This window comes from Callospermophilus lateralis, chromosome 13 (assembly GCF_048772815.1).
Source record: "Callospermophilus lateralis isolate mCalLat2 chromosome 13, mCalLat2.hap1, whole genome shotgun sequence".
Classification (NCBI taxonomy): domain Eukaryota; kingdom Metazoa; phylum Chordata; class Mammalia; order Rodentia; family Sciuridae; genus Callospermophilus; species Callospermophilus lateralis.
In genome coordinates, this window is record NC_135317.1 from 83,790,562 (window position 1) to 83,816,469 (window position 25,908).

At 34.7% G+C, this 25,908-nt stretch overlaps 1 protein-coding gene across 1 annotated transcript in view; it reads right to left on the bottom strand.

The window, feature by feature from the left end:
* Crb1 (crumbs cell polarity complex component 1) overlaps positions 1-24,592 on the bottom strand; it is a 137,271-nt gene extending 112,679 nt beyond the window's left edge. Inside the window, exons 1-6 of the mRNA XM_076872932.1 lie at positions 24,578-24,592; positions 21,078-21,098; positions 20,043-20,046; positions 17,549-18,130; positions 3,503-3,698; positions 1,778-1,917 (exon numbers count right to left, since the gene is read on the bottom strand). Of these exons, the coding sequence (XP_076729047.1) occupies positions 1,778-1,917; positions 3,503-3,698; positions 17,549-18,130; positions 20,043-20,046; positions 21,078-21,098; positions 24,578-24,592 (958 nt within the window). The remainder of the gene's footprint in view (positions 1-1,777; positions 1,918-3,502; positions 3,699-17,548; positions 18,131-20,042; positions 20,047-21,077; positions 21,099-24,577) is intronic.
* Between the last annotated feature and the right edge of the window lie 1,316 nt (positions 24,593-25,908).

Here is a 25,908-nt window from a genome sequence, read left to right on the forward strand (position 1 = left end):
TTATAAACTGTTATTTGTTGTGCTTCAGTGGATTTTGGACTATTTTCAATTTCCTTTTCATTCTAAGACTCAAGACCCGTACATAGGCCAGGTTAGGAAGTAATTTAGACTCATCATAAATCCTTTTCTGCTTCTCCAGCTCATGCATTATCTCATTCCCAACTTGAACATTCAGAAGCTTCTGATTTATAGTTTTGCCATTCCTGTCTCCACCCCTGAGGCCCTGTGGGGATTTTATTTTCTATTCTGTTTAACCACAGAGATAAATGGACTCCTTCAGTCAAGACTACATTCAATAGTTTAAACAAGTTTTTCCATAGAACTCTGTGCAAAGAAGCAATCTAATACCATATCAAGCCCCCAGGGTTCCTATATTAGGTTGGTTTGTTTTAACACATCCAATGTCATGTGGGTATCAAGAAAACTTCTAAGGTAAGCATTTAAGGCGACTGACACTTCTCATAATTAATTATTTTTGAAATGAGGACTCTAGGTAATTACCACAGTAGATTCTTGCCAATGCAGTCTGTGGCAGTGTTTTATGATCCAAAGGAATGATCTTTTCTTAGATTAGTTTGTGGTTCTCAATCTTTTCTTTATACACAGCAGTGACAATAGGGTACAAAGATGTTCTGAATTGTCTATCTAGTCCAAACTGCCATCCCTGCAAGTGACCTAAGAGAAACTCAAAGGCAGAACTGTCCTAAATCTGCCCATCATTTAACCTCCTGCATGACTTCCTGCCCATCCAGTCCCTCATCTTCACCTCACCACTGCTCTCTGTTCTAGCAAACAGACTCAGCTCTGTTTAAACTCCTGCCCAGTCCTCTCACTAATTCCTGGCCTGTAGTTGTATTTCCTTCAACCAACTTCACTAGGCTGCCAGAGGGCTCTTTTTAAAATTCACAGATTACATAACTTCCCTGCCCCATGATTTGCAAGTGGCTTTGTCATCTGGCTTCAACCTTATTCCCAGCTTCTCTGTACCACCAGCCCTCCCTAAGCCAACATTGTGAGCAATTACTCAAAGTCCACAATTGAATATGTTCTTTCCTGTGTGTGACACTCTTTCATATTTCTTTCCTTCTTCCATTCTTTGTTCTTTCCTTAAGTAAGCAATGGGCCACTAGGTGCTAGCCATGGGACCTAGAATGGTCAACCTAATTTTGTTATCTAGTTAACATTTATTGTGTGTCTTTTACAGTAGAGGCTCAGACAGGAGCTTTGTATACATTACTGCATTTCTCTCCAAAACAACTCTATGAAGTGGATATTATTACCAGCACCTCCATTTTTATAAACTGAGGCTCAGATCAGTTAAGTAATTTGTCCAAAGTCACATGGCGATTGAGGAAATTTCTGACACATGTTCATTATGAGGTTGACCATTTCAATTCAGTATAAAACAAGCTTCTAGTATTTTAACATTGTTTGACAGGTTCCTATATATTCCTGATGTCTAAAAGAAAGTCCTAAAAAAAATAAATCATCTTCTAGTGAAACTTTCTCTATGAAAACCATGCTGAATTGAATCTTTCCATTGATTTTCTCCCCCTCTGCTTCCTCTAGAGGGTTCTAATCTTTGGACAACTTAGTCACCCACTTAGGATAATGTGTAGTATAGCAGTAAATATGTATGAGCCCTGAAGAATACAACTAGAAGAAAAATTTCACTTACAACATTTAACAATAACAATTTTTAGTTTCATTTCATAGGCATTTTTTTCTATGCTAAGAGAAAAAAAAAAAAACTGGTGGAAGGTATTTTGTCACTTACCAGGCCAGCAGTGACAAATGTAATTGTCAACACTGTCCTCACAGGTAGCATTATGGTGACAAGGTTTTGACCAACAAAGAGGCATCAAGGTCTCACAGTGTGTCCCTGTGAATCCACTACCTGTGCAGTTACAGCTATATCTGGAGAGTAAATGAAATTTTCATGTCATTTCTTAGTCATACTGAAATCAAATATCTTTATTCTGTCTTTTCATTTTTTCATCAACCTGAGACCCATGACACAGTCTTTATACTTATCTCAAAAACTCTGGGGGAATTATCTCTCTAGACCTGAGTGATGTCTTATTGTTATCTTTTTAAAAATTATTCATGCAAAGTTATTTGGAAACTATGAATATTTACTTAAGTTTCATCCATAAGTTGAAGATACTTATGCCATAGGGTTATTGTGATAACTAAGTGTACACATAAAGAGATACTGAGGTACTGAGTAAATTACTATTAAATAGTATTAAGAAAAATCGTTAATATTTTTTAAGGCAATAGAGAATGATTTTTCCCTTATAAAAATAAAACAATAAATAATGAAAAACTCAGGAAAAAGTCCTCATTAAATACATTGTGACTTGTAATATTCTCTCTTTCTCTCTCTCTCTTTTGGGTTGCAAGAATATTTTAATCTTGCTATTTCATTGATTGATTGAGTGAGAATATCTAATACACAAATACAAATCTAGTGGGGAAGGTTACTAACTTTATTAAGATGATAATTTTAATTTAGGCAAGATCATTTAAAAATTTAGTATTATAAGCTGGGCATGGTGATGCCTATCTATAATCCTGGGAACTTGAGAAGCTGAGGTAGGAGGATAGCAAATTCAAGGCCATCCTCAGCAACTTAGTGAGGACCTAAGCAACTTAGTGAAACCCTGTGTCAAAATTAAAAAAAAAAAAAAAGCTAGAGATTTGGTTTTGTGGTTAAGAGCCCCTTGTATTCAATTGCCATTAGCAATATATATATATATATATATATATATATATATATATATATATATATATATATAATTTAGTACTATATAAACTGAGTTTTTTACACCTAGATAAATGGAGGATTGAGGAAGGACTAGCTATGAGAACACAACATTGTTTTTGAAATCCTATTATTTTGATAAATATATTTGAAACACCTATGTCTTATATCATTCTCCCTTTGAGTGTCATTTACTTTGAAATTAGATTTGGAATAAATTATGTCTTATTACTAACTAAAGGGAAACTGGATTCTGTGTGAATCTTCTAACTTCCATGCACTTTAGATTTCTTTGTGTAATATGAGAACATAAATGTTCATCTTGTTCTGTTGATAGATCAAACAAGATGATTTTAAGTGCAATGCTATTAAAAGTTATTGTGTCATATACTTAAAATCTCACATTCACATTTTTAATAATTCCTAGCTTAGTTTTTATGTCTTCCCTATTTATGACAGGTCTACTTCCAGGAATTGAAAATTTGTTCCTTTTCCTTAGCATAAGCAATTTCAAACTATAACAAGAGTGAATTTGAAAGCTCCTTGCTCAGGAACAAAACGACCTCCAACAAACACATGTTTTCGTAAAATCTGAATACTACAATTTTTATCATAGAAAGTATAATTCAATGTAAAATCTTTAAGCTGAGGGCATGAGATCTTCAAATTGACCAGAGTGGTACAATAGTTCTCCATCTCTCTAAGCCATTTGCCCAGCTATAGCAGCAGACATACCTGTTTCCTCCATCTACGCACAGCCCTCCATGGAGACATGGCTGACTCGCACACTCATCAAAGTTGAGCTCACAGTGATCCCCTAGAAACCCGGGGGCACAGTCACAGAAATACGCTCCCAGAGCATCCAGACAAGTTGCACCATTTAGACAGGGCTGGGACCAACATTCATCAATTTCCAATTCACAGTTAACACCTTTGAAAAAATTAGCACAGAAAAACAGAAAAGTTTTAGCAAAGTGAAAATATTTTAGCTATTTAGCAATGCTTTATTTACTAAAGCACTTGTCAAATGTTATGTTACCCAAAATAATTTTCTTCCTTAATCCTAATTGATATTAACTTTGGTGTGCTTGTGGGAAGTTGCACACAGCAGAGAAGCTGTTACTTACAAATTACTGCATACAACAGCTTGTGGGTTTTTAGTCTGTGGAAACAAATAAGTCATTTTTAGAACAAAGTTATTATAATTGACACTTTTATTGGAAGCCTAAATTGGACTGGTCAATGTTTTTTTTTTTTTCATTATTTTCAAAAAGTTTAGTTAGGTCTCATCTAGAATAGTGGATGAAAGCTGGGACTTCAAACCAGATAGCTTTGGTTGAAATCAGCACAGCCAATTATTAGCTGAGGAACATTGGGTAAGTTTCTTAACCTTCCCATATTTCAGTTTCCTTCTTTGAAAAATGGGAAAAATCTTTGTAACCAAACCATAGGATTATTATTGTAATTAAGTGTATTCTGAAGTGTTCATAACAATAACTGGTGCATACTAAGTATTTGCTAGAGAAAAAGAAAAAAAGACTTGTCTGTCTACAAAAACCTATCCTACAAATATGTTGTACAATTATTTGCTTAAGTGCTCCTTTTTTCATAGACATTTTAAATATTTTCCTATTACGTTGTTGTTGTAAAATACAACTTTTAAATATAAAATTAAATTGTGATTTAATATAATTAGCGGCATCATGAGAACCCACTCATTTCAACGTAGTATTGTTACAAGAAATCAGTATTTATCCCTTCTCCCAAATAGTAGGTGATTACTTGCTAAATAGTTTAAGATTTACAAAAGTAGAAGTGATATTAAGATAAAACCTGTCTTATTAAATCTTTCAACTGGTATTTGATATACACAATAATCAAATTCACAGGCTTTAAAAGACACCAAAGGAGGTATACCCATATTTCTCATTTTTATTTCTGTGCCTATAATCTAGGATAATAAATTATGTATTGAAATGTTACTGAGGGATTTTCAAATAGCTCAGAAGTAGTTTGATTGGTTTGCCCTTTTTTCTTAAAAGAAACGGCAGTAGGCTGTTCTGTCATCATCTACCATTTACAGAGTCTACCATCAGCCAAGATAAAAAGGATGCCATCACATTAAATTTGATTGTTTTTTAGAATAAAGAGAGCTTAAAAATTAAATTTATTTCAGTAAAAATTGAAACTTGTGCCGTAGCATTTGGGGTCATGATCATTTGCCGAGACCTTTCTGACCCTCAGCATCTCTCACTGATCTTACTACTACTGGCTTCCCTCTTTGAAATCACTCTCGGTACTTCTATATAGTACACTTCTATAGAAAGACAAATCTGAGGATATCGATGTCTGCTTAAAATTTTTATATAGCTTCCCTTCCAGCATCTCCAGAATAAGGCACAATTGCCTTGTAATGTAGTAGGAACTTCTCAAAGATGAGAACTAGCCAGTGTCATCCACACCATGTGCTTGCATCTCCCCTGTCTTTTGCATCTCTCGCGGATCACAGAGGCCCCCTGATTTGTGATGCCCACTTCTTGTTCCCTACTTCTCCAAACCAGTCCAATTAGTTTCCAGAGATTGAGTTTGAGTATGACATGAGTACTTAATGGCTTCTATCTGGCACTGATGTTCCTCCACTGTACTCTCAAAATTCCCTACGATAGAAACGTCTATATTATTGTACTACAGTTGCTTTTTTGTTCATTTTATCTATAAATGCTAAGCACTTTGGAGTCGATCTTTATTCTTTAACACTCATATCTGTAGCATTTAGCACATATTCTTGAACACAGAAGATGCTTATTGAATTTGAATGAAAACTAGGATTATCACAGCAAGGGAATAATCTACCATTTTTCCTGGAAGACAAGCTGATATACCAGGACAGAGCTTCTCAATGCCTCTGCAAGCCTGGGCCCCCTCTAAATCAAAAGACTTGAAATCAAATTGATTGCTTTGTCAAACATTTAAAACAAATCATTGTTTCTGAATGATTGTGTCCTAAACTTCTGATAAGCATTTAGACATTTTTGTCCTTCAATATGTACCTTTTGGCAATTAGAGATCGATGTTAACACTCTGTGCCACAAGATAGTGTGTGTTATATGCTATCAGTCTGGAGCAGGTCTCGTCCCTGATGCTGTCCTCATCGCTCATTACAGTGGCGGAGTGCGTAGCACAGCAACACGACATTGATAAACTACTGTATACCTTTCTATTATCTGCAAAACCCATGCTTTGGGAATAATTGAACTCTGCCTTTCAGTTATCTTCTTAAATTTCAAATTCCACCTAATATAGTTGCTACTCTAAGAGGCCTCTATGCATATTATTTTTCTTTTGAATAAGAATTATGGTCACTGTTTCTGGGTTCTTTACATATATCAATTATAACAGTTTCAGTGCAAGTCTGTGACACAAATATCAGGCCAAAGAGGAAATGCAGCATTCAGTTTCCATTGCAGTCATACTTATGCAGTAGATTCTCCTCCTACATACCATAGTTACAGTCTTTTTAATATCCTAGAATACAAGGAGAGGCTGGATGACTTCATGCTGTGATTCATAAGGTAAGATAATCATATAACCTTTACCAAGATGTTATGGGAAATTAAGGCAATTTATTTCCACTAGTAACACCTTTGGGATTTTAGCCAATAAGATTTCTTACAGATACCAAAAATAAACAAAATGCTGTCTTAAAAATAATCCATTTAAAAGCTGACTTTATAAGCTCAGAATTCTCTTGGTGCTGAATTTTATCACTTCTAATATTCCTCACTTTTAACATCTCTAAAACCAGAATGCACTTTATAGTCAACAATGTCTTAATCTTATTATATTTTAGTTGCATCATTTTTCTTTCTTAGGGATATATGAAACCTAGGTGACATCCCTAATGTATTAAATCTGATGAAGTAATAAAATTGATTTATTTCAAATCAAAGTGGATCAAGGTCCTAGGCATTAGACCAGAGACCCTGCATCTACTAGAAGAAAATGTAGGCCCAATTCTTTATCATGCCATCTCGGGAACCAATTTCCTCAATAAGGCTCTTGAAGCACAAGAAGTAAAATCAAGAATCAATAAATGGGATGGTACCAGACTAAAAAGCCTCTTGATAGCAAAGAAGACAATCAAGAACATGAAGAGAAAGCCTGTAGAGTGTAAGAGAGCCTATAGAATGGGAGAAAAATCTTTGCCACCCCAAAAAGACCCAATCAATAAAGGGACAAAGGAACTGAATAGGCACTTCATAGAAGAAGAAATACAATCAGTCAATAAATACATGAAAAAATGTTTAACATCTCTAGCAATTAGAGGAATGCAAATTAAAACCACACTGAGATTCCATCTCACCCAATCAGAATGGCAATTATCAAGAATACAAGTAACAATAAATGTTGGCATGGATGTGGGGGAAAAGTTCACTCATACGTTGTTGGTTGGAATGCAATTTGGTGCAACCACTATGGAAATCATTATGGGGATTCCTCAAGAAACTTGGAATGGAACCACCACTTTATTCAGTTACTCCATTCCTCAGTACATATCTACCCGAAGGACTTAAAAACAGCATATTACAGGGATGTAGCCACATCAATGTTTATAGCAGCTCAATTCACAATAGCTAAGCTATGGAACCAACCTAGATTTCCTTCAACAAATGAATGGATAAAGAAAATGTGGTATATATACACAATGGAATATTACTCAGCCATAATGAAGAATGAAATTATGACATTTGCTGGTAAATGGAAGGAACTGGAAAATACCATGCTAAGTGAAATAAGCCAGTCCTGAAAAACTAAAGGCTGACTATTCTCTCTACTCTAATATGTGGATGTGATGGTGACACATAATAATTGAGGAGAGGGAAAAATAGAAGTTCATTGAATTAGACAAAGGGGAATAAAGGAAAGAGAAGGGGGATGGGAATAGGAGAGACAGAATGAATCAGACATAACTTTCTTTACCATATGAATAGATGTGAAACTCCACCTCATGTACAACTACAAGAATGGGGTTCTAATTAAAAGAAGTAATACTCCACATATGTATAATATGTCAAAATATACTCTACTGTCATGTATATCTAAAAAGAACAAGTTAAAAAGTAATAAAATAATAGATGATAGCAGTTACTTTATATGATCTGTATCTAGGCAAACTGAATAAATAATAAAGTTCTATAATTAAAAAAGAAAATTAATTTTTTGTTATTTTATGCTTATCCCATTAATACTTATAACAATTAATACTTTATTATTTCATTATTATTTTACTTACCTATTTTTATTGTATGTTATTGCAACTAATGAGATCCTTTTGTTTCTACCACTTTTGTTTTCACTGAGAGACAAAACTGGAACAACCTCAGGTTTCAATATTAAACACTTTCTGGTGGTTTTTCTAATCTTTGCTGTGTCATGTCTTTTTGCATGCTCCTTTTATCACCAAAAGTTGAGGGATGTTCGTGACTGCTACAACCTATCTTTCCAAAGTATTCGCTGAGGCTGAAACTAGTTCTGGAAAGGAAAAGAAAGAATGTCTCCCCTTTGAGAACCCTGGGGCAGAGCATAGGGAGGGGGTTCTCAGACCTCCTTGTATTTAATGGTTCTTTCTGGAGTTCAGCTGTCTATTTGGAGAACTGTTTCTCCTCTCTCCTCTGTATGCATTCTTTAGTCTTCTTCTCCAACCATGTTTCTCTAAATGCATGATTATGCCATTCTTCCCCTTTACTCCCCTCACACATATCATAGCATGTACTGAGATATCATTTCATTGATATTATTGTTTTCCTAAGTCAATGGGTATGACCTTCCCAATATATTGACTATATTTTGTATGTGTGTATACATACATGTGTGTGTTATGTATGTATTTACTTTTTTATAATTCTAGGAAGATAATAAAATATATATATATTATATGCCAAGTTTAAGAAGTCAAAGTAATCCATTTCAGAGTTTCTAAGATGCTGTTTTAAAAAAAAGAAAGCACTATTTTTATGAATGCTTTAAATCTTTTTTTAATTTTCCAAGTTTCTTGGGAAGACTATGGGAAAATTACAATATTTACATTTTATGTTGAATATGCCAATGTTCAATGCCTGTAATACCTGTCTTCTTCCAATTCCACTCTTTTCCACACTGCATCTGTTTTACAAATCACTATATATTTCTCTACTCATCCCCTTCACATTCAGACCTGCACACACACCCTGCAGATAGATGGAAAGGCACTAAGAGAAACAGCAGGAGCATGTCAGAAAGAAAACTGGTTGTTCAGCTCCTGGACAGTACCTTGAGTTGAAGCTGGAAGGAGCACAGGCTTTCTCTGAGGTCTCTTGCAAATAGGCTCTCATGACATTCCTGAGGGACCCACCCCCATGACCTAAGCACCTCCTTACACCTCACTCTGGTAGTTAGAATGTTGACATTCAAATTTTGTGTGTGCAGACACAAACATTCAGACCACAGCAACCTCTTTCCAAAACATTTCTGCAGTTCTTCTCCCTTTGTATCCAACATGTTATTTAAACAGTAATAATACCAACAACAATTAATGTAGCCAGAGGATAAAAGTTTCAGTTTTCTCTCCTGAAAAACATGTGATTTTGTTCCAGTCATAGGCCAGTTTTTCTATAAAGCATTTCCTAACCCAAGCAATGTTACTGCCTCTTTTATTTGTGCTTCCTCAGCACAAATAAAATTTAAAAAGAAATATAATTAAATTCTGAGACAGACTGTAAGTTTTGTTTACACTCCTGCTTCCTGAATAAACTGTGAACACTATGTCAAGACATGTTTTGTCTTAGTCATCTTTATGTCTCCAAGGTCTGGCGCAATGATCAGAGCATTGCAGGAATAAATATTTGCTGAGTAACTACAATTTCTTATTTTGTGCATTCATTCAACAAACATTTTTCAAAAGCCCTAAACTTCATTTCTTCATAGAGACTATTTCAAAACGTTCTAGTTCTGAACAAATATCTTATTTTCTTTATACCACACCTCAAGAACAATCAATTTCATAATTAAGATCATATACAAAAGCAACCATTTTCCTTTAATAAAATAATGGTTTTATTTTTCCCACATTGTTTTTCATGGATGTTAAATTATCCAGATGATTTTCCATGGAAGCCTTCAAGTGATTTAATTAATCAAAACATATTTAGAAAAGAGGGAACTTCAAGCTCAGATTCAAATTTCCACATTGACTGAAGTTCAAATTATGTTTTTGAGAAGTGCCATTATAAAGTCAGTATCAGTTGGCTACATTTTACCTCTTAGACTTATGTATCAGAATGGATGTAAACTATTGGAGAAGGCTCAAGAAGAACATGAAATGTTACTGAAATGAAAAGAGGTCCTGATAGGAAATTTTAAATGAATAAGCATCATGTAACTTAGTTATTACTCATAAGCTTCACCTGTGCATATGAAAGACAGTTAATTAAGTAATTATATGGTTGATATAAACTACTACAAAAGATTGCATTCTTGCTATAAATATTCTAAAGGTCATACCTGTTCTGAATAATCTATGCGTGAACATCAGAGGGTAATGAAGAGCAGGCAGGGAAAGGCATGCTGCCTTTAGTTTACATGATCCATGATCTTTCTGTGTTCATTTCTATCTTAAATTTTAAGGCAGGGATGTTATTGTTAAAATGTGATATTTCTCTTTCCTTTTCTATCCCTTAAGGTAGTCCCTTTGCTTGCCATTATCTCCACTGGATCCTGTAATTCTACCCTAACCACTCTTTTAAATCTTCAGTGTAACAAGCAGACTGATCTTGTTAAAATATAAGATAATCATTCCAGTCTCAAACTCTCCCCCAAGTTCTCATCTCACTTAAGTCAAAGCCAGTTCTTCCAGTGGTTTACAAAGCCCCACACAGTCTGAGCCTTTCTCTCTCTGGCCTTTTATCTTCCTCGCCTACTCATACCAATTTCATTGCTATTCCCAAATACTTTAACCTCTGGCATTTGCTGTTCCTCTTCCTGGAATGCTGTTCCACAAAACATTTCCCTGGTTCTCTTTCTCATGTCTTTATAACTTCATTCACAAGTCACTGTCCAGTGAAGCTGTCTTTGATCATTATATCTAATGTTAAATTGCTATCTCCCCTTTTTTTTGTTTTAGTTTTCTCTACTGCAGTTATCACACCAGCCTACTATGTATTTTATCAATTACTTACTCATTTGGTACCCATCTAGCTCTTTTCTCTAGAATATAAGGAATTTTAAAATTTTTTCTTTACTCTTATATTTACAGAACATAGGACATTGCCTGATCCACTGCAGGCAACACACACACACACACACACACACACACACACACATATATATAATTTGACTTAATGAATCCAAAAATGCTTTTAAAATCCACGCCATGCATCACACTTCATCTTTGCTACTATAATAAAATACCTGAGACTGAATAATTTATAAAGAACAGACGTTTTATTTCTCAGAGCTCTGGAGGCTGAAGTCCAAGATCTAGGCACCAGCAGGTGTGGTATCTGGTTAGGGCCTTGTCTCTGATTCCAAGATGGAGCCTTGAATGCTGCATTGTCCAGAATGGAGGGCTGTTCTTCCTCACATGGTAGAAGACAGAGGATATGAACCAGCTCCCCAAAGCCCTTCTGATTGTGGCCCTAATCTGTTCATGATGGCTCTGTCTTTATTACCTCTCCACCACCACATTACCCCAATACTATTGCATTAGTGATTAAGTGTCCAACACATGAGCTTTGGAGGGACTATTCAAACTATCATATGTCTGAACTATTACTAGAAATAGCTGTTTTACATAAAACCTATTTTTCATTAAGTTTTTCCTGTTTCAGGCATGTCAGATCTATTGAATTAAAAAAATGTATTTTAATGATAAGCTCACCAAGTATGTTTCATGCAGTTAAAACTGGAGAGCCATCTATCTATATTTTAAGTTCATTAAATTGGAAATGGTGGTAAGTCTTTCTTTCTTTCTTTCTTTCTTTCTTTCTTTCTTTCTAAGAGATGTTTGGTTCAGAATTTTCATTACTATGACCAAAAAACCAGACAAAAACAATTTTAGAGGAAGAAAAGTTCATTGGGGGCTCATGATTTCAGAAGTCTCAGTCTATAGATGGCCAACTCCATTGCTCTGGGCCTGAGATGAAGCAGAACATCAGGATGGAAGAGTGTGGTGGAGGAAAGTGGCTTAGGATGTGGCCACCAAGAAGCAGAGAAAGCTCTCGGTCACTGGGGGGCAGAATATTAACCCCAAAGTCACACCCCCAGTGATCCACCTCCTCTAGCCACACACTACCTGTTTGTAGTTATCACCCAGTTAATCATTAAAATAGATAAATGCACTGATTAGGTTAAGGCTCTCCTAACTCAATCATTTTTGTTTCCAAACTCTCTTGCATTGTATCCCACATGAGCTTTTGGAGGATGTCTCATATTTAAACCAAAACAGAGACTTTAGTGTTTCCTAGCATAAATGAGTCTAAAAACATTCTTGCCTTGATAAATGCTAAGTGAATCTCTTTCCCTTAAGCCAATCTTTGCCTTCACGTATATGTTCACTGTCCCAGGCCAAGTCCTAATACTTTACACCTGAATTATTGTAATAACCTTCTAACTAGTCTCCATGTACTAATATAGATTTTTTTTAAAAGAAAATAAAAAGAATGTTTTCATATGCTTTAGTTTCTGAAATAGAGATGCATCTTTTACTTGAAAGGTCAACATGGGTCTGCCTTATGCATGAAAAGTGAATGCAATGTGATATTTCTCTTATTTCCAAAAGTACATTTTTATACTAAAGATGTATTTTATCATGGAGGAAAAATGTATTTTCCTACAGAGTTGCTTCATCATACAATCAATTGTCCTTTCCTGCCCTCCACAGTCCTGTTTTTCTCATATTGCAAAACATCTTAACAGGAAAAAATACACGTTAATCAATCTGGTTAACTTTGAGGAAGACCTCCATTACAGAATGATTCATTGCATAAATTTTAACTAAGAGCAGTCATGTGCTCAGAGCTAATATTCTTTTCATTAAAGAAAGTTTGCAGGTGCTTACTTTGAGCTCCAATTGGAGTTTTTGCTTAGGCACAGCAGATTTTCACCAGCATCTTCCATGGCTCTCTGTGAGCCCATTTCTGTAGTTATGAATCACAGCTCACAAAGCACAATGGGTTGCGGAGAGGAGAATTCACACAGTGTGAACCCTCTCCATGTGCTACAGCTCTTTCCCCCCCCTCCTACCTCTCTGTCTTTTAAAATTTATTACCTTTTCTTGCTTTGCTGCTCAGAGGAACACAGGCTTTTTTCTGTAAGCCAAGTTCTTTATGATCACTCTAAATTTGGATGGAGCTCACAGCGGCTAGGTCATTGTAATACAGTTTCCAGGATTCATGGGGTGGTCTAGGTTGAGTCTGAGCACTCAAGTGCATCCATGCTGATTGCTCATGCTCTTTTTCTTTCCGTCTGAACTTTGGCTTTTCCCTTGGTTCTATCGACCTTCTCTGGGATTCCAATTAATTGGCCTGAGCTGCCACAAATATTGGTAATCATGGGATGGCGATGAAGTAAACAAACCTTCCTGTGTCTAAATGATTGTGTAGTGCAAGGAAAGTTTCCAAATTAAGTTCACATGAACTTAATTTTTGTCTCCCAGCCCTAGCTGTACATGAGAATCATCAATTAAACTTAACTCTCCGAAGGCAGAGTCTGAACATCTCTGTTTCAGATCTCCCTGGGTAATTGCTAATGAGTGTTCAGGGCTGAGAGCCACTGATGAGCTACCAGAATGCAGGCTATTCTACTGTGTAGGGGATTGATGAGCAAGCCTACAATCACATTTTTGAACCTGAAAAACTTAACCAGATAAAAATAGACCTGATTCTTACTGCTTTATAAGTTTCTCATTTAAATTCTAGTTTGAAATCAAATTTTATCTATCTCACCTGAAAACACTGAAATAATAAAATTTACTTGGTCTCTTAGAAAACAAGGGAAGAATATGGTCATATAGGATGAAATATCATTATGTCAGGGTTTGGCAAGGAAACAGCCTTATTGTGAACTTCAAGTGTTAAAGTGAGAAAAGAGCACCAACTGTTATCAGCCCCAGCAGGAAAATGATAAAACCTACAGTATAAATGCACTCACTGTAGGATAAAGTGCCTTTTGATGGAATTTTAGTGCATGTCACATTTGGAATACACCCTTGAAATCCTTTATGCCTAAATCTAGACCACAGAAAAGATTCATTACAATCCAATTAAATTAAAATGCTAAAATTTATTAAAAATTTTTCAAGCTTTTTTTTGCAATTATAAGACTGTTTCAGAATGCCTTAGTTAAATAACTAAAACATTAATTTGATCTCATATATTTCCCTTTTAATTATCATTCACAACATTGAAATAGCCGTAGGAAATAAAAGATGCTATCTTAATGAACTACAGTGAGATATATATATATATATATATATATATATATATATATATATATATATATATTTTTTTTTTTTTAAAAGGACCATAAGAAACAAAATAAATACCAAACCAGCACCACACACACTAAAAACTTATTTCTCATTTTCATCAAAAAGTTTAAACACTGAAAGTTAATTCCCAAACCACTAATGAAAGAAAATGGACATGATAGCACATATTTATATAAGGAGATTTTCATGCATGTTTAATAAACTGGCACACATGTATGAGACACTAAAAAAAATCAATTAACTTGAGAATAATTATATGACAGTAGTTTTGTCCTTTAGGAACTAACAGTTAATTAGGAGAAGACAAGAGCATTTAGATATCGGTAAAACAGGATGAAATGTGGGAAGCTCTTTAATAGAGGTGTAGACTAGTGTGGAAGTAATGACTACCACTCCCACAGCAGTGTGAAAGTACTATTCCCCTGAGAGAAAATCCAGAAATGTTCCTTGAGTTGGGGTGATATTTGAACAAGGTCGAAAGTAGAGGAGAACTTCAGAGTGATATTGTAAAGTGGGAAAGGATGTTCCAGGGAGAAAGGGAGCTACTTCAGTGAAAAAATGAAGATGATTGAATTGAGAAAATAGAATACTTTAGAGTGGTGTGGAGAGTTTCACCTAATGTCAGGGACACACTGTGGAATGTTTTCAATGAGAAACTGCAACTATTCTCTATGTAGTACAGAGCTCTCATGGTTCTTCAGAAAGTTTTGCTTAGATCCAATTTAGAAGGATTATTTCAAAGATGGTGTTAAAAACTAACTTGGAGAAGATAATGGCTAGATGTAGAGAATTTGGTTGGCTATAGAGTAGTATTACATTCAAGAGATGAAGAGGACCTGTGCTAAGGCCCTGGGAATAGAATGGTTGGACTCAATTTAGAAGACATCTTTGATTTCAAAACAGCAGAGTTTGAAGAATTGTTATAGGTGAAGCATGAGCAGATGTTATGGCAAAAAATACTAGGGATATGTCTATTTTGCAAAAGAAATATTTCCAGCATATGTAAGATTAGCAAAGTGATGTTGAGAAGGTTGTTCTGATGCAAATTTTGAAGAATATTTTGGAAATCATCATATTGTTTAATATACGTTATAAAAAAGAAAAATAAAGAATAAGCATGAAAGTTAAAAGAAGGCAGCAAATTGAAAGCCTAAAGTCACAGAGAGCTACAAGAATGGCCAGAGTAAGAGGAAAACAGCACTAAAATGTGAGTGATGTCTCAGAGACATGAGACAAGGTAGTAGAGGGGGTGAGCAGAAGTTGGAACAGATAAATATAGGAGGCATAGATGGGGTAAGTTACCCCCCTTATAAATAGATGGGAAATCCAAAGATACTACAAAGCAAAAAACATGGTTAACAGGAGGAATTGCCCTTAGTGAATAATTTTGTGTGATTCAGAAGGATGGAGAGGATGGAGACTAAATGTGAAGATCATGAGCAGGATGAACCTGGCAACGAATTGTTACCTTGTTGTACTACTAATAAGATAAAAGCATATCAATAGAAATTTTATAAAGAATAGATAAATACAAAGTATTATTTTCTTTTCCTGATAGATTAAATAAGAGCTGGTTGCCACTATGGATTTGTTAATCACACTTTAGCACCAGATACCCATCAACTTATAGCCTGCCTTCCAAGTGGATTTCAAGGTCAGACTTTGATCCTTACAGGGAAGATTGATGAAATGGGGTGAAAGATATATGCACCGATGGGAAAACCGGAACTGTCCTGACCTGGACAGTAAGGCCCCAGGAAGCCCACTGATTCTAGATTGAACCCAAGTTATGTTTTTAAACTTTATTTTAGGGCTGGGGATGTGGCTCAAGCGGTAGCGCGCTCGCCTGGCATGCATGCAGCCCAGGGTTCGATCCTCAGCACCACATACAAACAAAGATGTTGTGCCTGCTGAAAAACTAAAAAAATAAATATTAAAAAAAATTCTCTCTCTCTCTCTCTCTCTCTCTCTCTCTCTCTCTCTCTCTCCACTCTCTCTTTAAAAAAAACTTTATTTTATATTTAGATAAAAATCATTATTTATATTTATGAAGTACAGTGTGGTGGCTTGATATGTGTATGCACTGTGGAATGATCAAATTAGGCTAATTGGCATACCTCTCAACTTAAATATCATTTCTTTGTGGTGAGAATATTTAAAATTTTTTATTTATTTTAAAATATGCATTGCTATTGACCATAGTCACTGTGCAACAGAATAGCAGAACTTATTTCTCCTATCAGCTGTAACTTTATACCAGTTGATCAATCTCTCTCTTTTCCTGTCCATCCCCTGCCTCCACCACCACCCTCTAATAATCACTGTTCTTCTCCCTACATCAATGAGTTCTATTTTTTTAGATTCCAGGTATTAGTGAGATTATATGATATTTGTCTCTCTGTGTCTGTCTTATTTCACAGGACATCATGTTTCTGGATTCACTTGTGTTGTTGCAAATGGCAGAACACAAGCAACCAACATATGTATGACATTTCTAATCATCATAGAAATACAAATTCAAACCCCAATGAGATACCACCTTCAACGTGTTATATTCACTATTATAAAAAAGATGCAAGATAACAATTGTTGGGAGGATGTGGATAAAAGGGAACCCAACATAGTGATGGGGGTATTGTGAATTACTGAGATCATTTTCGGAAAAAGTATGTAGACTCTTCAAAAGATAAAAAATAGAATTATCATATGATCTAGTGATCCCACTACTAAGTATATATCGAAAGGAAATAAAATCAGTATGTGAAAGAGACATTTGCATTCCCATGTTCATTGCATCACTATTTGCAATCACCAAGATATGAGAACAAACTCAGTATCTACCAACAGGTATGTACTTTTTTTAAAAAAAAATGTGGTCTATGTACACAATGGAGTATTATTTAAAAAGCTTAATTAAGTTTTAAGTAATGTGACACTCCATTAGAACCAGTAACAGTGACGATATACAAACACTTAGTTTGGTGGGTTTAGTGACATTTCAATGGTGTTGGAAGATTTCTGTCTAGTAATTAATTCCTGTCAAGAATTAGATGTGTAATAAGAATTGTAATGCATTCCTCTGTTATGTATTTTAAAAAATAAAGTCAATTAAATAAAAAAAAGAATTAGACCATTTTCTTATACAATTGGATGAGACATAAAATGTCACCTTTGCTTCTGTTATATTTTAAAGCAGAAAAAAATTAAGGGGAAAAATATAATTACATCATGTGGGATGCAGATGTAATCACACTTACCAGAATAATATTGAGGACAGATACAAGTGTATCTTCCTATCTCATTGAGACACGTAGCCCCATTCTTGCAGGGATCTGAAACACATTCATTCACTTCCAAGTCACAGTGCCTTCCTTGATATCCTGGGACACAAAAGCAGGAATAGCCATTGATGCCATCCTGGCACACAGCCCCATTGTGGCAAGGGCTGGAAGCACAATCATTGTGATCTATTTCACAGAATCTTCCAGTGTATCCAGCAGGGCAGATGCAGACAGGGTCGACAGGGTCTTGATGGCAAATACCACCATGTTGGCAGGAGTTCACACCACAGGAACCAGTGGTAATTTCACAGGTGATCCCACTATACCCAGGAGGACATTGGCACTGAAAGCTCCTTTTTCCTGGGGTGTTCACACAAGTGGCACTTCCTTGACAGGGACTGGAGAAACAAGGATCTCTCGTGTTGTCACAGTCTTTGTCCAAATTATTGGCAATGTCTGAACAATGGCAATTGCTGTCTTGTGAAAAACCTTTGCATGCAGAATTGTTTGGGCAAGAATTTGACAGGCACCTGGTGTTGTTTTTATTGCAAAAAGAATCTACGAGGAAATAAAAAATATCAAGATTAAACTTATAAAATTGTTGAGGGTAAAATTAAAGAACATCTTTCTTTTAGACCCTATGTCACCTCAAATTCATTAATGAAATACATAGTTGGCTGCATTCTAATGGTGAGTTTTAATTCCCCACTTGTCAAAATTTGTTATGTAGTTGCTAATATGAAACAAACAAAAAAGGCTGGTTTGAGATTCTTTCTTCTCCTCCTTATTCCCTTTCTCAGGTATAAGATGATGTGAGTTGAAGTAACCATTAACCCTTCCTATATACTTAAAATTTTGAAAATCACATTCTCTCATGGGAGACTTTGGGAATATTGGGAAGTGAATTACAAAATTCTCTCTGAATAAGATATAACTAATGTTTAAGTGAAGACTGTTATTTGTTTTTTGACTGTTTTATCACAATTTCAACTTATGCTCTAAAGAGAAATGCACAGAAAAATGATAAAAATAAAATTCTGGTTATTTACTGAAGTTGTTTATGCACCAAACATTCCAGAAATTTTACATATATTCTTTCTTTCTCACCGCAACACAAAATAATTATGTAAACTTTACAGTTTTAAGACAGATTAAGTCCCATCACAAGGACATTGATGTAGTAAAGTTTGTGCAAACTTTCATTTTCCTAAAATCATGACTGTTCTAGGAATGTATTTTTAAAAATATATTTGGAACAACAACCTGCATTAAAGCAATAATTCTTTGATTCTTTCCAAATTGATCAGATACTCACGTGAATATGTTTTACCTGAACATATAGGCATTCTTATTTTCTTAATCTTATATATTGAGAAGTTCTATAATTTGACACCTCAGTTGTGTTGGACCACAAAATACAGTTTTTTGTGTGGAATCAGATAATACATTTTTCTTTTAATTCTTTTCTCACAATACTGCCCCAAAGCGTAATAGCAGATAATAAACAGTACAAGCTTGTAATAGAACACACAAAAAAAATTCTCTTAAATCATAAGACACAAATACGCCTTTATAAAGGATGGACCATCTTCTTAGGAAAACTCCTTATCCCTCTCTCTGTTTTTTTTCTGTTGGTTCTGTTTCATGGAGAACTCAGATTAAAGCAGATTTTGGTACTGGAAGCAGTTCTACAGGAACAGATTGAGGATATTATGTGATTGGTTAGAGTTTCATCCAGTTGCCCTAGAACTTTTCTTTCTGGATTGGTTCTCTGAATAGACTAGGTTCAAAGATACTAATGACTCTATTGCCAATAATAAAGAGAGCAGTAATTGTTCATGATGTGATCTGGTAATGTAGACATGCAAAGTTTGACACTGGATACTTCTTATAACCACTTATTAAAATCAAGCAGCTGAAAGACTGTGTACATAATATATTAAAGCATTTTTTGGAAACAGATACATATAGAAAGAATGGATGCTGATTCTTTTCAGGACCTACCTCCAACACATCTCTTTGCTTCTAAGACCTATAATTAGACTCAAGTCCCAGTGGGGGAAAGGTATTTCCATAAGGAGTTGCACTGCAAACAGCAACAACAAAAACTTCTATTTGAATCTAATTTACACAGACAGAAATCCAAGAAATACATGTGGGAATAGATATTGAGGTGACTACAGAAGGACCATGAAGCTGAATCTGTCTGAACTTATTGATAAAATCTCCTTGAACAAAAATCCTACCTTTAATGTTAACAGCTCAGAGTTTTAAAAGTTTATTGACTGAAACAAAAGGTTGTAAATGAATTTAAAATTTGGACATGACTTAGTTGAATAAAAGAGAAAACATTCAAAAGTTTAGAGAGCTTGGATTATTTATTTATTTATTTATTTATTTATTTATTTATTTATTTATGCTGGGGATTGAACCTAGGGTTTTGTGCATTCAAAGCAAGCACTCTACTAACTGAGCTGGAATGTTAGAGCAGATATGTCATTAAGACCTATTTACACCCTGGGACATGCCTGTCATCCCAGTGACTCAGGAGGCTAAGGTAGGAAGAATACAAGTTCAAAGACAGCCTTAGCAACTTAGTGAGGCCCTAAGCAACTTAATGACAGCCTGGCTAAAAAAAAAAAAAAAAAAAAGGAGGGGCTGGAATGTGGCCAAGTGGTAAAGTGCCCATGGGGACAATCCTGGGTCCAAATTAAAAAAAAAAAAAAAAGAAAGAAAGAAAGAAAGACCTATTCCCCACACCAGAAGAGGCTAGAAGAAATATCTTTTACAACTACAACAGAGGTGTCTATCCACCTATCAGATAAAGTGGACTTCAAGTCAAAGTTAATCAGAAGTGATAAAGAAGGCCATTTCATACTGCTTAAGGGAGCTATACATCAACAGGGCATATTAATATTTATGTCCCAAACAGTGGAGCAACTACATACATCAGACAAACCCTTCATAATACCAAGAATCAAATAGATCACAACACAATAAAACTTGGTGACTTTAACACACTTCTCTCACCAAGTGATAGGTTTTCAAATCAAAACTAAATAAAGAAGCGATAGAAATTAAAAAAAATACAATTAATAACTTAGATTTAACAGGCATATTTGGAATATTTCATCCATAAACAATTGAATACACTCTCTTCTCAGCAGCAATGGATTATTCTCTAAAATAGACCAATATGCTAGGCTACAAAGCAACTTTTAGCATATACAAAAAACTGAAGTAATACCTTGCATTTTTTTCAGATAATAATAGAATAAAATTAGAAATCAATGATAAAATTTTAAAAAGTAGAAGTTATCTAACATCAGGAGACTAAATAATACACTATTAAATTACCACTGGATAGCTGAAGAAAACAGGAATGAAACAAAAAAATAGTTACAGGTAAATGAGAATAGCAAGACAATATCAAAATCTTTGGGACAGTAGGAAGGCAGATCTAAGAGGAAAGTTCATTGCATTGAACTCATTCATAAAACAAATAGAAAATCACCAAATAAATAACCTAACTTTATATCTTAATGCCCTAGAAAACGAAGAATAAATCAACACTAAAAGCAATAGAAGACAGGAAATAATTAAAATGAGAGCTGAAATTAATGAAATTGAAACAAAAAAATAAGAAAATAAATACATTGGTTCTTTGAAAAAGTAAGTAAAATTGATAGATTCTTAGCCAATCTAATGAAGAAAAAGAGAAAGAAAACTCAAATTACTAAAATTCATGATAAAAAGGAAACATCACCAAGGACACCACTGAAATACAGATGATATCAGAAGCTACTTTAAAAATCTATACTCCAATAAAATCGAGATTCATGAAGACAAGTGCACTCATACATTATCGGTGGGACTGAAAATTGGTACAAGCACTGTGGAAAGCACTGTGGAGATTGCTTAGAAAACTTGGACTAGAACCACCATTTGACCCAGTGATCCCACTCCTCAGCTTATACCCAAAGGAATTAAAATCAGCATACTATAGTGATACAGCCACATCAATGTTTATAGCAGCTCAATTCACAATAGCAAAGCTATGAAACCAGCCTAGGTGCCCTTTAGCAGATGAATGGATAAAGAAAATGTGGTATGTGTACACAATAGAATACTACTCACCTATAAAGAAGAATGAAATTATGGCATTTGCTGGTAAATGGATGGAACTGGAAAATATAAAGCTGGGTGAAAATAAGCCAGTCTCAAAAAACTAAACCAAATGTTCTCTCAAATACGTGAATGCTAACCCACAACAAGGGAGGGTGGGTAGAGGAAGAATAGAAGTTCATTGAATTAGACAAAGGGGAATGAAGGGAAGGGTGTGGGGAGGGGATAGGAAGGGCAGTAGAATTAATCATACATAATTTTCCTATTGTGGTATTCGAACCCATGACCAGGATAACTTCACATCATGTACAACCACAAGCATACAATCTTAATTAGTATACGTTATACCCAAGTATATATGTATAATATGCCAAAATACACTCTATTGTCATGTATTTCTAAAGAAGAAATATTTTTAAAAAAAACATATCTGATGCCCCAGTACAAGTGATTGGTGGAGTGAGAGATGCCTATCAAGTTCTTCAAGCTCCAAGATTAATAAGCCCGTCAGTATTTCATGATTTTAATCTCTTATTTACATAATTAAGAGGACAGGTCCAGACTTGTGGTTTGACACAAGGGGAGAGGAAGCATTTCCATTAGGGGTCTACTTGTGGTCAGCTATTGCTAGAGATAATAAGGGCAAATGTAATTAAAGAAGGGCTGCTGTGGTTGAAGAGCTAAGAAACAGAAACAGGTGTTGTAACTAAGATGGAGTGGCTGTGGTTGAAGTTGTCAGGGAGTAGCAAGTCACAGAGTGTCTCCAGACCTGGTGTCTCCTTTCAGGTTGGCATGGTGCCCCCTCCGCTCCTGTCTTTCTCCAAGGCCCCGTCTCCTGGCTGCCTGTGGGAGAGTTATGTTCTTTCCTCAATACCGTTTAAAATTAGGAATTATTAAGTTTCCAGTTCTGTTTTTCTTCTAAATTATTTTGGCTACTTAAGGTTTTTGGAAAGGTCCATATAAATTTTAAGATTTTTTTTGTCTTTCTAGCAAAAATGTCGTTGGAATTTTTATAGAGATTGCATTAAATCTGTGAATCATTTTGAATAGCATAGACATTTTAATAATACCATAAAATATCTTTATTTTTGTCTTCTTTAATTTGTTTTGTAGTATTAGCACACAAGTCTTATACTACCTTGGTTAAGTTTAATCCTAAGTGAAAGAACGAACAAGGCTCGTCGTCGGAGAAAATGCCCCTTTATTGAGGAACAGCTCTGCATATTTATAGAGCTGGGGGCGGTTTGACAGTTATGACAGTTGGCACCAGGAGCTTTTTGATTGGTGGGTAAGGATCATGTGAACCAGCAGGGCTCTCCATTGGGCGGCTCTTCTCCGGGGATTGGGAAGTTTGTCTTGGAGCCTGAGCGACTCCCAACACTAAGCACCTTTTTTTTTTTTTTTAATCAAGTGGTAAATGATATTGTTTCATTCATTTCTTATTCAGATTCCCATTGTTGTTGTGTAGAAATGCAACTAATTTTTGCATGTTGAAGTTGTGTCTTACAACTTTGCTCAATTTGTTTATCAGTTCTAACAGCTTTGGTTTTGTCTCTATGGAATCTCAAGGGTTTTCTATGTACAAGATCATGTCATTTTCAAACAGAGAGAAAAAAAATAAGGAACAAGGAGTTCAAACAAGAGAATGTTAAAAACGTGGGTGGTTATGAAAGAAGGAATCAGAGGGAGAAGAAGGAAATTAAAATTGTAATAGAAATATTGAAAATATTATGAGAACTGAAAACAAATAAAATTATAGATTTAAAATGAGTGCCCAAGAAAAATGAGGGAAAAATAATTAATTCACACCAAAGCACATCACTGTGAAACTTCAGAACATCAGGGGACAAAGAGAAAATTCCTCTAAGCTTCTGTTATATGGAACATTTGCAAAGTGCATTTACAAAGCATCAGTAAATTACTAATTTATCAACAGAAGCATTGGAGGCTAGAATATCTTAGAACAATGCCTCAGAAATCTTGAGATGATGTCATTTCCAAATCAGAATTCTATGCCCTACTAAACTACCAATCAAATTTGAAGCGAAGAAAAACATTTTTTAGCATTCACAGGTTCCAATTTTTAGCTGTCTGTCATGCTCTATCTTCAGGAAGATTCTGGGGGATAATGCTCACAAAAATAGCAGTGAAACTGAAAAAGAAGATGCTGTGGGATCTAGGAGACTTGGAATCTAACCAAAAAAAAAAAAAAAAAAAAAGAAATGAAAGATGTAACCTAAAAGAGATCTCAGGAGGCAAGATATGCTACTGGCATAGAAATTAACCAGAGATGTCTCCAAGAAAAAAGAAAAAAAAAAAATAAGTACAAGGCACCAGTTAGAGATAAAATAGAAAACTAAAAACACCAACTTAAAAAAAAAAACAAACTTTCATTGGAATTAATTCTAGGAAAGCTGAAAGTTATACCACAAAGTAAAAGTAAAAGTAAATGAAATCAGTATATTTAAGTGAAATCAATAGGCAAATTGAAAGGAATATGTAGTTGTTGAGACTATACTTTATGATAATAATAATAGTGACAATATGATGATATAATGGATACTGGGAACAATAGATTTGCATGTGTGGGTGCATGTATGTGAGAACTGGGGGAGAATTAAATTTATTTTTACCATAGTAGGATTCCAATAGATTATATCATTATCTAAAACTAAAAAAAAAAAAAAACACAAGCATTCAGCCATTATTTGGAAATATAAATGAAAACCAGGAGAAATAATTAGGAGAGTTTTCAGTAGCTATTTCTGGGTAATGCATGTCATGAGTGAAAAGCAGGAGTGCAGAGCTCAGAGGAATGTGGCTGTTTCCCTTTTAACACTTGGAATTTTTAAAATATTACTGAATAAATTTGATAAAAACTTTTTTTAAAGCCATGTAGGTAGACTTACAACCTGGCTGCACCTTTCATTATTTGTTTCTGTGTATACTTTGAGGTGTTTTTAGGATTGGTTCCAGATAAGATTACCTGTCAATCATGACCATTTATTGTATTGTTGGTCCTATTTGCTACATATATGTATGGAATGTCCATAGAGATGCTAACAGTCTCTCTTCAGAATGCAGTCCACCAGGGGGGCACTATATTAACTAATGCTACAACTGCCTGTACTAAAAAACCAAACAATTTCCTGTAAAAAAACAAATCAATCTTTCAACTATATAAAGGAACTGCAATTGACTGCATTATTAAAAGCAACCAATTAAATTAAATAATTAAATAACCAACTAAGGAAATCAAAGCAGACTATGGTCAGAACAATGATGGGAGTGTCATAAGGTAAGGTTTATGATTATTCCAAATTTTTTCACAATGCTTGATAAAAATATGTCATATGTTTCATTATATCCAGCAGATTGTATGTCCCCTCAGTGAACAACAAAATATTAAATTTTAATAGTGAAAAGTCTTTAGAACAAGACTTAAATGAACACATAAAAAGCCTATAGTATTATTTGAAATTATAATTGAAATTTAGTTCCCAGGAAAATGACCATAGAGGATTTTATGTGCAGCTTTCATATGAGAACAGAAGAAAATTTTACTGACTGTGAAATGTAATTGGTACTTGCAGACCAATATTCATGGGCTGCAAAATTGCTTCCTTGCAGTAAAGTTTGCCATCTACTGGTTATTATAAGAAGTTCCACAGTAGTGAGTTTTAAACTTTGTTCATTTCCTTCCTTCCTTCCTTCCTTCCTTCCTTCCTTCCTTCCTTCCTTCCTTTGTTCCTTCCTTCCTTCCTATTTCCTTTTGTTGTTCAATAGTGGCAGAATTACTTTAAAAAAAATGTCATGAGTAATCCCAGTGTATAAATTCGAAGGCAGATCTGCTCAGATTGAACCTGGGGAGGGTCCCTTGCCACAGTCAGCCTAGCCTCCTGCCTCCCCTGGGGTTTCAGAAGAGAGATTTGAAAACTTCTGTACAGAAGAAATAAAAAGATTTTATGTATTTACTATAATTATTTCTGTTTCTCATTGAGTATTTCTAATTCTAGAATAAAATACTTTTTGTTTGCTGAGAAGTAAAAATTAATTTGAACAGTTTTAAGGAAGATGAAGACCCAAAGAACATTAAATGTATTTCTTATTTATGTGTGTGTATACATTTAGTAATTATATATATATATATATATATATATATATATATATATATATATATACACTTAGTAATGGAAAAAAGTCATATTAAT